The following is a 17764-nucleotide window of genomic DNA, read 5'->3' on the forward strand; positions in this document are numbered from 1 at the left end:
GTGCACCATCCAAACATTAACAAAATTGGTGGTATACAGTTAGTAAACATATTTTATTAAAGATGCACACATTCTATCTATCAGCTGATATTGCATAACCTTTTTGGCTTTGGTTCGCTACTGTGTTTTTAAGACATCACTCAAGTCAACAGTTTTATATTTATACTAAACCAACTTTAACTTCACGTGTTTTGTACCTACATAGCAGCCAAAGCTATTTGGATTACATTTCCCAGAATACCTAGCTGGATTGTAGGCAGCATATGAAACATCAGTGAAATAATTAGCAGAATTATATTTTCACTAAATCTATTTTAACTTCACCTGTTTTGTACCTACATGGCTGACAAAGCTAATACGACAACATTTCCCACAATGCCTAGCTGATTTGAAGGAAGCTTAAGAAACATCAAACAAAATTTTTACTAAACCTATTTTAACTTTACCTGTTTGTACCTACATGGCTGACAAAGCTACTACGACTACATTTCCCACAATGCCTAGCTGATTTGTAGGCAGCACACGAAACAACAGTCAAATAACAAAATATTTTTACCTGTTTTTTACCTACATAGCTGCCAAAACTAGTATATTTCCCACAGTGCCTAGCTGATTTGTAGGCAACATAAGAAACATCAGTCAATTAATCAGCAGAGTTATATTTTTACCTATTTTAACTTTACCTGTTTTGTACCTTCATGGCTGACAACGCTACTACGACTACATTTCCCATGATGCCTAGCTGATCTGCAAGCAGCATAAGCAACATCCGGGTCTCAGGCTTCTGTTTGGCGACCCGTCGCCATTACTGCGAGCTCGTAGGAACGGAGGTATTTTTTTGGTTAAAATCTTAAAATTGACAAGTTTTCCAGATTGTGGAAAACATTTAACGCCTTGTTAAAGGCATTTTGTTTTCCTTAACGAGTAAAAAACCTTAAATTCGGGGGTCTTGGCCCCGTGTGGCGAGCTTTCGTCCTCCCTTCCAACAGCCTCCATAACTTGAGACGCCGAAATCGTGTCTCTTCTTTTTTTCTCGGGTTTGTTTTATTGTCAAGATGTCGCCGTGATGGAGTCTCCGCGTTTGACAGAAATGAATCAGGGCCTTCGCCGCCTGACCCGCACTCACTGCAGCCCGCCTTCCTGCTCCGTTTTTCTGTTTGATGCTAGAGAGCTCAACTGTTCTCTGCCCCGAGCTCGGCCTCAGCACAACTCACCGCACGGAGACAACAAACATGGAGAAAAACCCCAACAGCAGCAGCAGCACCAAGGTTCCGCCCCGCTCCAGCTCTACAGGCCCAACACCGGGCGAAACTAAACCCAAAACAGGTGAATAAGAAATAAACACTTGCACAATATAAATGTCCCTTGAGGATGTCAAACCCAGCCTGTGCACTTTCAGCTAAACATTGCCCTGTGGCCTGCTGGGGCCTAGCAGTAGCGCAGGAGGTTGTTTATCTTGTTTGGCTGACGTCGCTGTCAAAACATTTTGACCCCCCAAACTGCAGCTAAGAGGTGCACACTGTTTGTAATACCATGTGCCTTATTATATGCACCACTGGTGTCACATGCGTGGATGCACAGACATATTAGCACAATTTAACGATCAATTTCTGCATAAATAAAAGTTTTTATCTCCAAGCTTGCTCATGATGATGCTGATGATAATAATTATAGCTATATTTATGTACAAAGTTCTTCACAAAAGATACACAGGGTGGACAGAAAGGACAGGAAACACCAACATTAAAGACAAAATATATGAGGACTACAAATAAAAATGGAAAACCCGAAATAAGTAGAACAGACTATAAAAATAAGACTAGAATTAATAGCTCATTTATGTAAAAAATAAAAAAACTTCAGATGAAATCAGGATATGCCTTCCGATAAAAGTTCATTTTTAAAAGAAGACGCTGGCAGGTTGTTCCAGAGTCTCGGGGCCCTGACAGCTTGAGTTGACATCTCATGTGTGAATAAATCCACTTAAATTACTTTTCTAGAGTCTAAAGGCTGCAGTCAAATAGTCAAAACACGTACCTACGATGTCCTTTCCTAAACATGTTTTCTTGACCTCGATGGAGAACCTCATGAAAAGGAAAAGACAACTGCTGCACTTACACTAGGCTTTGCATGGACGATAAGAACAGAGACCTTTTCTGTCCCACACAGAATCACACACTGAAGAAAGGATGTTTTTAATGTACACATAAGGTATGTTTAACAGTCAGTTATTTATTGGAAGGAACAACAAAATAAATACTGTTGAAAATAAAAAAAAATTCTAAAAACAGGATTAAAATGTTGAAAAAAAATGGAACATACAAGTAGAGAAAGATGAGACATTAAAATAATAAAAATAAGGAATTGAGCGAATTATATTCAGACATAAATATATCGAGGTTCCTGGCATTAGTGCGTTAAATGTTTTTTATACAGTTTAAGTAGAGAAAATACAATTTTAGTGTATTCCACAATGCAAAACAACATTTATGTATGTAGTATTTTGTTATGAAATTCCTTGTTCTTGGAGCTCAGCCAATTAATGCAAGGATTTCGATAAGTTCTGGATCGTGATGATCTTTAAATGTTGCCTCTGCAAGGAATGCTGGGACGGCATTATTTCCTTTCCTTTCTTAAAGGGGTTGTCCAGTGTTGGTCCTTTTTGCTAAAACAGATAAGAAAGGAAGTGTTGAAGCGCCTTTCCTGAGCATTTAGAGTATAAGAATTCAACCAGCTTTTGACACGACCGCCACTTAGATACTTCCGGGTCATTTTACTCACATGCCTACAATAAACCCCACAGATCACTTAATTCTTTCAGCACTTTCTGGTTAACAACTTACAAATCAAGCATAATCAAAATTAAGATGACTTTATGGAATGATTAATATTTCTGTATTCATGTAGCTAATACTTTTTTATTTATTTTTATTTCAGAAGGTAAAAATAATGGAGGCTCTAAGCGCTACAGCCGCAAGCGCGAGCCCTCATTTCCTAAAACTGACAGTTTCCAAGGCCCTCGCCGCACCAATTCACAGAAAAGCAAGAATTTTGACAAGAGACCCTCTCAGAGAGGTGGAGGAAGACAGTATGGAGTTGCAGGTGGAGGACGACGTGAGGAGGTTTGTATTCGTAAGGGGTCACCTCCTTTTTAAAAAAAAAAACTATAAACAAGTACAATAGTAAAATGTGAGTAATAAAGAAAACTTTTGAAGCATCAGTTTTAAGTTAAAATATACTCTACAGACTCTTATCCACTTCTGCCTCTCCAGGTAGCGGAGACACGCCGGGCTGAGTTTAGCCCGGCTCAGTTTGCTGGACCGAAAAAAATAAGCCTGAACCACCTGTTGAACTTCACTTTTGAACCCCGTGGAGGAAATGGTGGCGTCGGAGATGGTGGCCACTCCTATTGGGGCCGCCGAAACAAATGGGGTCACAAGCACAAGCCCTTCAACAAGGAGCTATTTCTGCAGGCCAAGTAAGCAGCCCCTCCTTAACAGTTCATTATATGTAATAGGGAGCCTGAAAATGTGGCGGTCAGCTAACAGTGTGTGTTTCAGTTGCCAGTTTGTGGTGATGGATGACCAGGACTACAAGGCTCACTTCACTGATCCAGACACTCTGGTCAACTGGGACTGTGTGCAGCAAGTGGTGGGTGCTTATTATCTTTGGAGATGTGCTACCAGTGCATCTGTATAAGAAGTAAAGCCCACATTGGTTTACATACTGATGCACGTCATTAAAATCCCATTTGTGTACGTTCACAGCGCATCTACAGTCACGAGGTGCCGTCTTGCCCGATCTGCCTCTACCCTCCTTTGGCAGCCCGCATCACCCGGTGTGGACACATCTTCTGCTGGCCGTGCATGCTGCACTACCTTTCTCTTAGCGACAAGAGCTGGTCCAAGTGCCCCATCTGCTATGAGGCCGTTCACACCGATGACCTGAAGAGGTAAAGAAGAAATTTATACAGCTTTGTAGTAGTAAATATTTATTTGAGGGGGGAGAAAAAAAAGCTTAACAAGTAAAAGACTGAAGCCTTCACATGGAGGCAGTTTAATAAATTTTGGTTCGGTCGGGATTCTTCGACAGTTACTTCTAACATTTTGTTTCTTATTGTTCCAGTGTGGTTGCCATGGAGACCAGGCAGTATGTGGCAGGTGATGTAATCACCATGCGCCTGATGCGGAGGGAGAAGGGGGCTCTGGTGGCCATGCCTAGCTCTCAGTGGGTGAAGGTGGAGGAGCCTGTTCGCTTTGGAGGTGAGAGATGGCTTAATGTAATTCTATTGAATAGCAACTTCTGCATACAGATTTGTTTATGTCCCCAAACAGTTTGATTTATGTCAGACCCTCCAGGATTTCGTGGGCCTTTTTTTAGTGACTATCGCGGTTTAAAATGCCTGATTTTGCAGCAGCTTTTCGATTAAATTGTGATGAAAATGATGTTTTTAGCAATGAAATTGTGGGAATAAGTGAAAACTGAGAAGCTGCTGAATGAAAAGATTTTGCAGGAAACTGCAATGAAATTTGTGGAAAAGTTTCAGTGATTGGTTCAAATTGCGCTGAATTCACTGGGATTTGTTGAATTTGTGTATCTTGGACTGTAATTGAAGATTTACTATTGTATTTTGTAGACAGGAATACAAGAAAACCATTTTCAGTGTTATATACATGTGTAACTCCTAAAGGGGATGAAAAGGCAACAAATAATAAAATACCCATTCATCATCATGTGATGTCGTGTTTCCTAGATGCGTGTCTCAGCCCGTACTCCAAGCTGCTGCTGACCTCCCCAGCGCAGGTCCTGAACCTGGTGGCAGAGGATAAGGCTGTCCTGCAGGTTCAGCTAAGCCAGGAAGAGGACGCCCAAGGCTGCTTCATCCAGAGTGCCCTTTGTCTTTTGCAGGTAACTAAAGCTACATGCCGGTCTGTAGTCATAAAAGGGGCCAGTGAAGAAAGAAATCACTGTATGAAACAAGTGCATTTAAAATATAGAAATCAAACAGACATGAAAAGAAATACTGAAATACGCTGATAGCGGTTAACAAGCAAGTGTTTATGCCATTGAGTGTAAAATGAAAGTAAAATCTATTTTGTCACTCAGAATATGACCCTGAACATCTGAAGGCTGATCAGCTGTGTGTCATTATGGTTTAGGAGCGAGAGGAAATGCTGCTCAAGCAGCAGAAGGCAAACCCAGGAGACGGCTTTGACTTGTCCTCTCTGACTCTGGAAGAACCTTCTTCTCCTGTGGAGGAAGTGGTCACTAACACCAGCAGCACCAAGGTGAGTCTAAAAATCTTTTCATTCAACATTCTTGTTTAACTATTTTGTATGTATTAGTGATGGGATCAAATGATTCAAGTTGTTTTCTTCTACTTTGGGCGTATGTTACTGATCAGTCTCTTTCCTGTGTAGCCTGTGCTGCAGTATTCCTCTGCATTTGATGACGAGGTGCTGGAGGTGGTGGAGGTTCCAGAGGATGCCGCTGCAGAGCTGCCAGGCTTCCCTCAAGGTATTTTGGAGTGTGTGCTGGAGGAGCCTCCAGAAGCTATGATGGATGCAGCACCAGAGCCCCAGCTTGATGAGGAGAAGCCCACCAGCCAAGCAGAGCCAGGCCGCCCCTCAACCGGTGTGGTGCATGGACCCTACTACTATTTCTACCAAGGTGGGTAATTCAGTGTAGTGATAGGCAAATGAAGCTTTTGTGAAGCACCGAACCACCTGAGCCAACTCTTTCGAAAATGGGTTCATTACTCGAAGCTTCAGTTACAGTGACCTCTCCTGGCGAAGTTCAAGGCTGCAGGCAAATTAGACAGGCTAGCTGGTGGACAGGAGGCTTTTAATTACATACACGCACGCCCCTCGATGAGCAGTGATGATGAAACTACTTTACTTTTGTAGAAAAGACCATTAGTTATAAAGCATCTCTGCTTGAATCACCCTTGGATTTAAAGTATATTTACTTTGAAAATTATTTGATGTACACACTTTAAGACTGAACATCATGTTCAAATAAAGATTGATGAATGCATGTATTTTGTTATTGAGGAGAGAGTGCTGGGAAATATGGCACAGGTTGGATGTGCTTGTGTAACTATGACAGGGGGTGAATGTGTTAGATGGGGAGCACAACACTCAAAGCTTTCGAGACGATCGAGGCAGTGCCAGTGAATCACGTGACTGGACCGCGAACCAGTCTGTGATTCATTCAGTAAGTGAAGCAGTTGCTGCTTCGGACGTCACATGTCACGTGATTTTTATTTTTATTTATTTTTTCGCACCAAAGCAAGCTTTGAAGCAGTGGTTCAATAGGATTGTAGTCCAGGGGTTTGAAGCGTGTATCGAAGCTTCAGTGTTGCACTGGCATCACTAATTCCATGCACTCCTCCCTACGCCATGTAGGGGTTTGAGGAAACTGTGAACTGCAAACTTGCTGGATAAATAAACAACAACAGATAGTTAAATCTAGCTAAAGCAGACATGCGACAAATCAGCTGCCCATCAACAACTGACTAATCCTGCTTGGTTGTTAAAAATCAGAACTGAGTAACATTATTATGCTTTAAATCTATCTTGTACATATTAGTCATAGAAGCCTGCAGGAAGCCTGTTTAGTTTCAGTGTTGGCTCAAACTTTGTCTCATTACCTTTTTCCTCCCTCTCCAATGTTTCTCCTTCCAGCTGACGACTGCCAGCAGATGTTCCTGCATCCTGTGAATGTACGCTGTCTGTTGCGTGAATACGGCAGCTTGGAGGCCAGTCCGGACTCCATCACTGCCACAGTGGTGGAGATTGTGGGGCAGACGGTGACTGAGGTCAGCAAACAAGGAAACACAAATCACGTAGTGGTCAGATATTTCAGAGCTTGACAGGCGTTTCAGGCAGTGTTTTCCTCTCATAAGCTGCTTTTACAATCTACTGTAACTGGTATCCTGTTGGCTTAGAGTTTAACTTTACCGGTATAGAAACCATAAACAGTTTTCACTTAACTGATTTTTCACGCATGGCTGTGTTGCAGGAAATCCGTCGTAGGCATCGCTATCTGGCTCATCTGCCACTCACATGCGAGTTCAGCATCTGTGAGTTAGCCCTAGAGCCGCCAATCGTGTCCAAAGAAACTCTGGACACGTTCGCAGGTTAGAGCCCTTTTGCCTTTTTGTTTTCAGGATTTACAGTTGTAGCAAGAACATTTCATAGACTGTAACTGCTGATTGTATTAATTTTCCTCCAATCTACTAGATGACTTGGAGAAGAGAAAGCGCCTGAGGCAGAAGAAAGTGAGGGATGAGAAACGCAGAGAGAAGCGGATTGAAATTGAGGAGAACAAGAAGCAGGGTAAATGTAAGTACAGCTGAAAATTTTACTTCCAGAAACATGTACACGACTCTGAGAGATTTAACACTAAGGGTCTGTAACTGTGTTTCCACTCGTATGTCCCCCCCCAGATCCTGAGGTGCATATTGGATTAGAGAACCTTCAGCATTTCCCAGCGTTCGGGTCTCCGCCTCCCAACAGCAGCCCTCCAGTTCAGCCTGACTTCACATTTGCCCCCGCTTCACCCCTCAGCTGCAGCCCTTCCTCTGGTAAGAGCAGCTCCTTCCTGCAATTCATTGTTCAGTGCTGGCAGTTTCATCTCCGGCTGTTTACGGCTTGAAGCGTTTGAGTTGAGCATCCCTCTTGTTGTTTTTAGATGGGATGACATTCCCAAGTCTGAATGGTCAAAGCTCTTCACCCATTGTTGGTAGTGTGGAGGACGACTCCCACTGTATGTCCTTTGCACAGGTGTGTATGGCAAACACACAAATGCCCGCTTAGCAACATTATTAACTGCCTTTGTCACAGGGGGGAATGAATCATATAACTAAAGTGCTACTGTCACACACACATAATGTTTACACTTGACATAGTGTGACCCCGACTGTGTCCTGTGTAGATGCTAAGAGATGGGAAGGCCAGAGTTGATGCTGGGCCCAGGATCACTCCAAAGAAAGGTAGTGCAAGATTGTAGATTTTGTGTTGAAATTTAATGACGCAATTTTAACAGCCAAAAACTTTTAATTTAGAAGTAACTAACTTAACATGCAAAACTTGCATCAGACTATTAACTGAATACTAAATTGAGGTTGCTTCAAGTTAACCCAGAGGCCAAGTAATAAGTCTATATAATTTTCATACATCCTTTATGCATAAGAAACTAAAAGCAGTGTGATTTAAAAGCTCTGTACTTAACTTATGGTTCGGCAATATGACCTTCAACTTAAACTTATAAATTAACCTTATTTCTGTTCCTCTGTTTGAGTTTTGACAACAGCTTGTCCCTTGTAAAATGACGTTAATCGACTAAGTCAGTATTTTAGTTTCAACTCTTGAGATATCTGTTGCAATTTATCATAACAAATAACCTTGCTGCTGCGGTTAAATACATTCTTATACTTGTAGATTTCTCTGTACTGTGTGTTTCTTTGTCAGTTGGTACAAGTTGTTCTGATAAGTGTGTGTGTGGGAGAAATTACTGGCGTTGGTGTGTATTATTTCCTGTAAAACTTGTTTTATTCCGCTGTTGAGCAGCATTACTCAGTTAAGGCTTCCTGAAGTCAGTATTGTGTCTTGTGCCGTGCAGATCAGCTGCTTGCTCCCCCAGCAGCAGACAGCGACGGAGAGAGCGACGGCTCGGACCGAGTTCCCGTGCCCAGCTTTCAGAACTCCTTCAGCCAGGCCTTTGAGAAGGCACTTCTGCAGCTGGACAATGGTCCTGCTTCTTCTCCACAACCTGTTGTTGACCCAGGTCTGGCATCTGTGGATTTAACTGTATCTAGTAAATACACCTTGGATTTTTCTTTTATAGCTAAAGTGTTTGTTCTGAGACTTGCACTCATCTTTGGTGTCTTGTCTTTCAGATGAGAAAGGAGGAAAGAAGAAGAAGAAAAAGCAGAAACTTCTGTTTAGCACATCCATGGTTCACACAAAGTAGACACTGAAGTTAATTTAATCATTTTGTTTCTTGAGTTGATCTTTCCACTGATGTGTTTTTACTCCCATGCAGAGCTTTCTTGGAACTATAAGCTATAGAAATAGGTTTTAGTGTGTAGCCAAAGTTCATGCTGCTTCTAGTCAGTGTTCTCTGGGTTCGGTCCACAGTTTAGGTGGCGTGCCCATCATTTTCATTTACATGGAATTCGTTGTTCAAAACTTTACAGCAACCTCCTGTCACACTGAAAGCATTTGATGCTTAGGTAAAGCAAATGATAAAACAAGCCTAGAGGCTATTATATCCTGAATGATTCATGCTTCCCATGGCTTCCAGATAGCCGATGCTATCTGGCTGCTGTATGATGTCCAACTTTCCTAAAGTTCACGCTGAGCGTTGCATCAGGATCCAAGAGTAATATGGATAAGATAATTCTAGGGTGCTTTATATTAAAGTAGCAGTCAGCCAGCTGCAGGTACGTTGCACCTTTAAATCTTTCCAGGTTACTCAGTGCTCGGACGTTATCAGTCTGAACTTCACCTTTAGAACAGATGGAAACAAGTAAACTCTGATTTCTTTCCAGTGTTTATCGTAGGAAATTATTTGGGCTAGCACTTCATCGCCCTTCAAGATGTTAGATTTTGGGGATCGCTGCTTTGAGATCAATGCCCTAGTATTTTGTAATAACAAGAATACATCATACCATTGTAAGGAAGTGAAAACACAGTATTGTATTACAGAGATATTGTATGTTTGTTCAACTGAGCTCCAGTATATTCTGCCAGACTAAACTATAAATATGCACTTTTCTCCTCCTTCTGTCATCTTGTTGTTTACTAACTTTTACTCCCCCAGTTTAATTTCAGTGTTTAAAATGTGTGAAGTTAGAGAATTGCTGGCATTTGAAGAATGCTTGTGGAACCTGAAGAAAAGTGGATTGGAAATTTATTTTATTGGAAAGTTCTTTAATTTGCCTTTACTTTGGAGCAAGTTTATAGACTAGTGAACATAACTAGTCTGTTGAAATGAATAAACAAATATGCACAACCAAAGAATTGAGTGTTTGATTGATGATGCAATTGGCGAATACCAAGGACTGTGAAGGATCCTGTTTGGTAAGGTCAAACACTAGAAGTCACCATCAAATTAGGACACTGGCTGCCATTTTTTAGATGCAGTATTTACTTCCCGCCACATGAGGGTACGGTTGACAGACCTGATTATCACAATCCCTTAATTATAAAGTTATCCCAGCCACAGAGCCAATATATACCTGGGTTAATACCAGGTTAGGAGCAGGTCCAGACATTGAATGCAGAAAGCTGATGGAATACATGGATTATGTGGGTTTTGTTGTTCATAAGACAATAGATCTGTACATTCACAGGTATTAACTAAACTTTTTGAAACTGGCAGTTAGTCCCAATATGTGTATATACACCTGAAAATAGACATTTTTTTTAATATATATATATATATATATATAGCTAAGATGGGGTAATCCCATTTTCAGTGTAGCATGTTAAATGTGCGTCAAGTGAGCCGCATTCAGCTCAACATCACACCGGAAGTCAGGGTGAGGTGCTTTTGCACCGAGGGTTTATTTTGGCTCCTCGACTAAGATGAAAATTGGAGTAAAATCTAATAAAAGCCAAATTGGAATTATTTAGTTTCTTATTGCATTGAAATCACTTTCGCTATCAAAAAAGTAGAGCAGAGGAGCAAAACTGCAGTATCATTCAGGGTTTGCAAAGTGTTCAGACATTCATTACTCAAGTTCATCCAAACAATAAGCCATAATCTAAAAGTTACATGTGGCAGGACAGTGCGTATGTATAAAATATAGTAGAACAAAGGGAGAAGCTTTAGCTTAATAAATGTGTATATATACAAAGCTATATACAGCATAAAACCCTGAACTCAACCACAATATAAAAAAGTCTTTGCTTACTCTTCTTGGGTGTGGGGAAGCCAGGCAGCCACAGAAATAATTAATTTTAAAAATTGCATGTTCAATACAAGGGATGAAAGTGGAACACTGGAAAATTTCTAAATTTCAAAAATTACAATTTGAAGTTGCAAAAAAAGATTGAAAAGACACAGTGTCTATATATTTAAATTAAATTTATTCCAAGACATTTCTCATTATTGATCAATGAATTATAATGATCTAAACTGATTGTTTATTTAGTGCAGTGTTACTTTATTATAACGTACTACCCTATTTCCTACTGTGCACATTTTTGCACCTTTCAGAAACTCCTAATTGATTCTTTGCGCAAAATGTTTTGAGAGATAATCTGCGGTAATAGTTTGTGAGCACAGATGCTGCTTTGAGAGGTTCAAATAACTGCTTTGCTCCTGTGGTAGTTCAGTTTGTGCTTCCACTTTATTTTGGAAGTACTAACCGGAACACACCTGTCCTCGTGCTGGCGGACTTGCGGCTGGTGTCTAACCAGTCAGACGGCTTGTCTCTAGTCCAGCCTGTCAACAACACTGCAACCTGAGACGGGGTAGCCAGCCAGTCGGCTCGCTAACTAAACCAGCTAAGTTAGCTACGCTGCTAGCCCAAGTGTTAACCAACTGTGTCACGAGTCGTTATAACTCCGCGAGGTCGGGTAGATGCGTGTGAAGTTGTTTTGACAAGAGAAGAGGCAACACGGACTTCTCTGTTTTGGTAAGTTGTCTCCGGTTCGGATCAGTCAAAGACTTCAGTCAAGTGTTTTCCATTTTGCGAGTTCAGCTTAGCTGCTAGCTACCAAGCTGTTGATGCGTTCATCTTTTCTCCCTCCTCCTCCTCCTCCCTCAATTTCAAGTCTCCGGATCCATTAAGGCACTTTGAACTCTATGATTGCAACTTTCTCATTCAATCGCGTAGTTATTGTGTTTTAAATTCACTCCTGGTCTGAGCAGGGCCACCTGTGCTCTGTTACGGGACGCCGGGTAAGTTAAACTGTCCACATTACAAGGCAGCAGGCTGAAGAGCTCACACTTGGTGCAAATTCTAGACTTGGACAGGTTGATTTTAATTATAATAGCTATTATAGAAAATCATTAAATTACCTCAGAGTAATTGATTAATAAAAATCAGCCACTGTTTGATTTGAATCTGCAAATAATCTGTATTCTCATCTCTTAATTGATCACATGCATGTATTGTAATTGTGTTATTTTGTGGTCTTTGTAGAAATTTGACAGGTACACATTAAACCTAAGTAGCCTTTTGGTAGGACTGGACAATATGGCCAAAAAAGTTAACAAGATGGAAAAAAATTTAACATCATTTGATGTTGATAATTATCACGATAAATGTAAAATCATTATTTCTTTCAGGTTTAAAGGCTGATTTTTGCTCCTGAGTGAAAGTTGAAGAAACCAGATAGTTAATTGTGGTTTTAAACTTTTATTTATGTCAGAACAAACACTTACTAACATTCCAAAGTATTATGATGTGATTTTCCTCAAAACAAATTTCCTAATAGGAAAAAATTAAGTGCTAATTTTTTGCGGCATTCAAATGAATTAAATCAAACATTTATCGAACATGTGTTACATTGTTTGTGAGGAAATTTATATTGTGATAATTATTATAATTTTATTGCCCAGCCCGACCTTTTGGTTATCCAACACATTTTCATGTTCAGTTGTGCTTTTCCCTGTCACAGACTTGATTAATTTATTGTTATGTACTTTCTGATTCCAAGAAAAACCTCATTATTACTGATAAATATTTATATAATAATAATATTTCACTTATACAAAGCATGAAGTATTCTTGGATGACAGCAGACAACGTACATTGCATGTTTGAGGATTGTAATTTAAAGCTGTTAGAACTCACTTGACAGAGACTATGCTGCTTATATTGTTGTATCAGAGGACATCAAGTTGTATGTTGCCTGTGAAATGATATTTCCTCTGTATAACTGGCTGAACCAGGTCACTGACTCTGATCGCTTTGGCTACTGTCACTGCGCCAAAACACCGTGCTGGCATACCCCGTGCCCTTACCGTCATTCTGCATGTGCTTCCTGTTAGATATCTATCAAATGTGTCTGATACTACGTTAACGTCTTTAAATGTTTTTCACTATGCAATTTACATATTACACATCATGCAAGAAGCAGCACAGATCTTGGACTTATTGACTTTTGTTGTTTGTGGCTTTCAGTAATGCAGAGTACTCGTTTGTCGAAGGCTATATAAGGCAGACACTTCCAAAAATCCCTGCTGTGCTGCTCGACCCGCCGGCACAGGGAATGTTTTGCATTCCAGCATAGCGAAGCCGTTTCCTGTCAGCATCCAAAGTTCAAATTTTTCAACTTTTCAATCTCTCACCATTTCCCATTTTTGATACAGTGAAGAACGTGTGTTGAAACTCGAAACACTACATGAAATGAGGTGCACAGGAAAAGCGCAGACTAAGACGTGGCTTTCGCAGATTTAATTTACATAGATATAATAAGTAGTACGTGGGTGATGGCATGTGAGCAGGGCACAATGCAAATATAAGAAACAGGAAAAGGTAAACACATAGTGGCGTTCAGTTTATGACTTTCCTCATGCATTTTGTTGTTTTTTCTTTTACACCTGGACATATGCTATCAGCTCACATGTATGGGTGCGCCTTTGTTTGCTCACGTCTGTGTCAGTTAAAACATTATCTTCCATTTGCTTGTATATGGAGGCGTGAGAACACCGCAGTGAAGAAACATTTGGAGCTCTGCTGTGATTTGTCTACCACAGCCTTTAACCGCAGCAGTCTTGACGGGTGAACAGCTCGTGTGCTTTGTTGACACAAAGTGTGTTCCTCTTAGGCTCCTTCAAGTCCTTCCTGTTGTGTGATATGACATCGGTGCTTGGTTACAACAGAAGCCAGAGCTCTACGGCAGCAGGCGGTCGACATCTGGTCAGGTAAGGTATGCTTCGCAGCAGTTTGATCCAGCATGTCGTTTCACCAAAAGAACTGTTGCTTGTCTGCGACATGTGGAAAGCATTATCACGTGTGAAGAAGGAGCCTCTTAAAGGGCCAACACAGCAGAGCTCGAGTTGTAATGTTTTTAATATTTGTTTTCAACTGACAAACAACAGAGTCAGATGGACTCCTCCTTATTTCATATTTATTCTACCTCCTTTTAGAATGAAGAGTCAGCTTATTGGTATTTAATGTTTATTAGGGAGGAGCTGAATCTTGAATGGCAGTCTGGCGTGAGTTTTCAGTGGAATCCCCCATTCACTGTGTAAGCCTGATTTGCCTGATGCACAACATGAAAAAGAAAACAATGCCATTGTACAGTTGTCCAGCCCCTCCCCTGTCACAGGATCCACCTTAAAAGGTGCACACAGTCCTGATCACTACTGCACCGGTAATTCAGCTTAGTGAATTACACACCTTTTTGCTTGTAAGTCAAGCAAAGGCAATAATTGAATTGACTCCTTTTTGTTTTTTTCTGACAGTCAAAAGACTTAAAGCCACAATATATCGCACTATTAAACTGAACATTGTTTGTAAAAATGAAGTAACATCGTTTGACTAACAAATTGTAACAGATAGTTTAAAAAAAACAAACTAATGGCAACTGGAATTACAACCTGAGTATAGAAAGTATGTAGCCTAACAAATAAAGCTTAAAACTTAAACTGACACAGCTGAAACGCATCAATGTGCAACTTGTGCTGAAACAAGAGCCATATTTATTTTTTTTTTAACATCATTTTCATGTGTCACAGGTGTGATAACATAATTTTGCTGCATCCCATTTAGTTTTGCCAGTTCCAGGCTGCTGGCTCCTGCATGTTGACCCACTGGGACGCTTAAATGGACCTGAACCAACATTAATGTTTTCAAGTCTGCCAGTGCTTTTTTCTGCTATGATAAGTCAAAATTAGAGGAAAAATGAATTGATTAAATAAAAGTAGTGAGCGCTTCATGTATTGTGTCCACATGGTGTGAGATCTTTTATCCTAAATGCCCTAAAAATGGTAACCGTTTTGATTGTTAACCTTCATATCGGTAGGCCTTTTTCACATCAGACAATTTTACTTATCATAGCAGAAAAACACCGTGTTACTAATAACATTTGAAGATGTCAAGTTGTGACAGTGAGTCAGCGTGCACAATACCAGAACCCTGCACCTGAATGGAATTTAGCCATCAATGTTAGTGTTTACACCTGTGCTTTTCCTACTGTGACAGGTTAAAATCTCTTTAATGATAAAGGCCTATCAGTGTGAATGTGGAGGATAAAGAAAAGTCAAATAATTGATGAAACAATTCATTCATTAATTGTATTGTGCCTTGTGCTTTAAAGGGTATTTTTAATAATAATAAGGATTATATTATTATAAACCAGGGCCCTATATATTACATATTTTGGGGTCCGAATGACTAATAGGTACAGAACCTTTTGGAATTGGTCCAGTAGATCAACTCAGACCCTTCTGTTAAAGAGTAAGATCCTTTTTGTTCATCTAGAAACAGGAGTCTCGCTCAAAGACAAGTCTCGCTTTGAACTCTCCTTAGAGGTGAATTGTTGCAGGTAGACGGGGGTGGAAACATGAGTCAGTAAGTCATCTTGCTATTATCTCTGTAGGGATCCTTTATATAATGTTCTCAGACACTCAGAGTAACAATCTGAGCCAGTCGGTGGCAAAAAACAAGCACTTATTGGTGCGTGTCGCAGCCATTGAAACCCGTTTCACAGCTGCCGTTATTGTTATTTAGGCCGCAAGATATGTAAAAATAGGGCCCATGTTTTAAAATACCGGAATTTCCCTTTAACCTGCTGCAGTGGTCAATAACTGTGTAAATATCTTTCTCACCCAGGTGTGTATTTTTGCAGCAGTGTAAGGCACTCCCAAGACAAAGTCCACAGTAATGGCTAGATAGAGTGAGTGCTACGAGCCTAATCGTGAGTTTGTGCTGTGGTGGAGTACCTCAATAATACAAGTGACCAGATCAGTTTTTGTTCCGTTATTCTGAGGAGAACCTTGTCTTTTTACTTAAAGGTGCAGTTGAAGAGGATGGCTCAGGTGGAGGTTCAGGCTGGGGAGGTAGGGAGGACAGTGGTGGGAGTTCGGCCTCACCTCAGTCCCCTGACTGACTCCAGCAATAAGAGCCTCATCGAGATCCCCTCCATCAACCAGTCCCATATCATCACTCCAGAACCTAACAAACCTGTCCCCGCCCCTAAGCCACGGCTCACTCCTAAACCTTTTGCTTTAGAGAAAAGCCCCACTATTAAACCCATACTTGCCCCTAAGCCCCAAACCAAGCCCCGGCCAGAGCCCACTCGCCTCGTAGGATACAAACCAGAGCTTCCATGCAGTGTGACACCACAGCAACCAGTTGACGCTGGCAAACCCAGGCCGGTGTCAACCAGCTCCAACCGTCCAGCCCCAACCTCCTTTAAAACATCTAATAAGTTGAACACTGGACAAACAACCAAGCCAGTAGTCCAGCCATTTAAACCAGCCCCTCCTCTTGACCCCGACTCCAGGAAACCCAGTCCGCCTATTCCAGCGGAGAGGCGAAAATCTGGTGCATCAAGCTTGGCTTATTCCTGTAGCCTTAAACAGCTTCCAGCAGCAGAGTGGTCTGGAACCACTAAAAAGGAAGATGAGAAGGACCAGATGACATCCAGCAGAGGTAAGCCTTCCATGACCAGAGCCAAGTCCATGGGTTTTCTTGCTCAGATAGGGCGGGAGGAAGAAGAAGAAGAAAAGGAAAAAGCCAATCCTGAGGCAGCAGTGCCACTGCGACCCAAGCCCAGAGTCTCGAGACAGGCGAGACCTGTATCAGCCATTTTCCTTCACACTCCAACCAAGACGGAGCCACCAGTTCCTGCTCCTCGCGTGGCCAGGAGACGGCCACTTTCAGCTGATCTCACATCAAAGTTTGAGTCTATAGGTCTTTCACTGCACCGTAAAACTCCCAAGGCAAATACTAAGGAGAACACTCCAGAGGAGAAGGCACTGCCCCAGAAGAGAGAGCAGGAGACAAACTCTAAGAGCACCACACCACAAAGTACCGAGGGTGTAGCTAAGCCTGCTGTCTCAGACCAAAGCAAGACAGAAGAAGTTAAAGAGACGGATGAAGATAAGGCTGCGGTTAGCGTCAAGTCTCGAATCAGTCTGCTCCTCCAGTCCTCCCCTCTTGAGGCAGGTGCCACAGGCCAAGGGTCAGATGTTCAATCTCCAGTGCAGCCAGTCCCTGAAATCGAACCACCAGTAGGTGTTAAACAGCTCATCAAGCAGCTGACAGAGGACACGACACCGACTCAGAGCCCTGTTCTGAAACCATCACTGAAGGCCCGCCCCTTGCCCCTCGACCTGACTAAAAGGTAAGAGCTGCTCTTGTGTCTTATTTCCACTGCATAGCACGGCTCGACTCTAGTCTCTGTGCTTTTTGTACCTCTAATTTGTTTTCTACTGCAGATAGTACCCCTCAATTTAGGCGACGCTGATCATCGTACCTATTACTTTGGTCTTAAAAAGCTGCAGCCTTTAGTCACTGATAAACTGTCACACTCTGCTACTCGGTCTCTTGCTTAGCCACACACAAATCCAAAAAAATTAGCTAAGCCACTGTTATAGCAGAGGAAGGGAAAGGGTTTTGCTCTTGCTCCATCTGCACTTTGTTAATTGACCACAGGCGGGGTTTAGCGGGCTGCCATTTTTGACCGATTAAAACATTGCAGTTGCTATTGATGGTAGCTTGGCTATTTAAAAAATGATCAAATCAGCGGTCTGCACTGTTTTCATGTCACCTTTTAGTGTCTGCTCACCTCGC

The 17764-nt window shown here is 41.5% G+C and overlaps 2 protein-coding genes across 4 annotated transcripts in view; both read left to right on the top strand.

Annotated features, from left to right (window-relative positions):
* Positions 1-787: 787 nt before the first annotated feature.
* On the top strand, positions 788-10025 carry rnf10 (ring finger protein 10). Its single transcript, XM_046035880.1, has 17 exons — positions 788-1326; positions 2938-3122; positions 3273-3478; positions 3561-3651; positions 3768-3952; positions 4126-4262; positions 4754-4908; positions 5160-5288; positions 5421-5670; positions 6687-6820; positions 7024-7141; positions 7245-7346; positions 7451-7588; positions 7696-7787; positions 7939-7996; positions 8626-8790; positions 8903-10025. Exons 1-17 carry the CDS (start codon positions 1161-1163, stop codon positions 8974-8976), a joined length of 2385 nt encoding a protein of 794 aa, XP_045891836.1. The 5' UTR covers positions 788-1160; the 3' UTR covers positions 8977-10025.
* A 1358-nt stretch (positions 10026-11383) lies between these two features.
* The window catches only part of si:ch73-138n13.1 (calponin homology domain-containing protein DDB_G0272472), a 34764-nt gene continuing 28383 nt past the window's right edge, over positions 11384-17764 (top strand). Inside the window, exons 1-4 of one of the 3 annotated variants that reach the window (XM_046034478.1) lie at positions 11384-11650; positions 13791-13887; positions 15800-15884; positions 15982-17315. In XM_046034478.1, coding sequence (XP_045890434.1) covers positions 15997-17315 — 1319 coding nt within the window. In that variant the 5' untranslated portion in view covers positions 11384-11650; positions 13791-13887; positions 15800-15884; positions 15982-15996. The remainder of the gene's footprint in view (positions 11651-13790; positions 13888-15799; positions 15885-15981; positions 17316-17764) is intronic. The other 2 variants (XM_046034479.1, XM_046034480.1) reach the window with 2 other exon arrangements.

This window comes from Micropterus dolomieu, linkage group LG21, assembly GCF_021292245.1.
Source record: "Micropterus dolomieu isolate WLL.071019.BEF.003 ecotype Adirondacks linkage group LG21, ASM2129224v1, whole genome shotgun sequence".
Taxonomy (NCBI): domain Eukaryota; kingdom Metazoa; phylum Chordata; class Actinopteri; order Centrarchiformes; family Centrarchidae; genus Micropterus; species Micropterus dolomieu.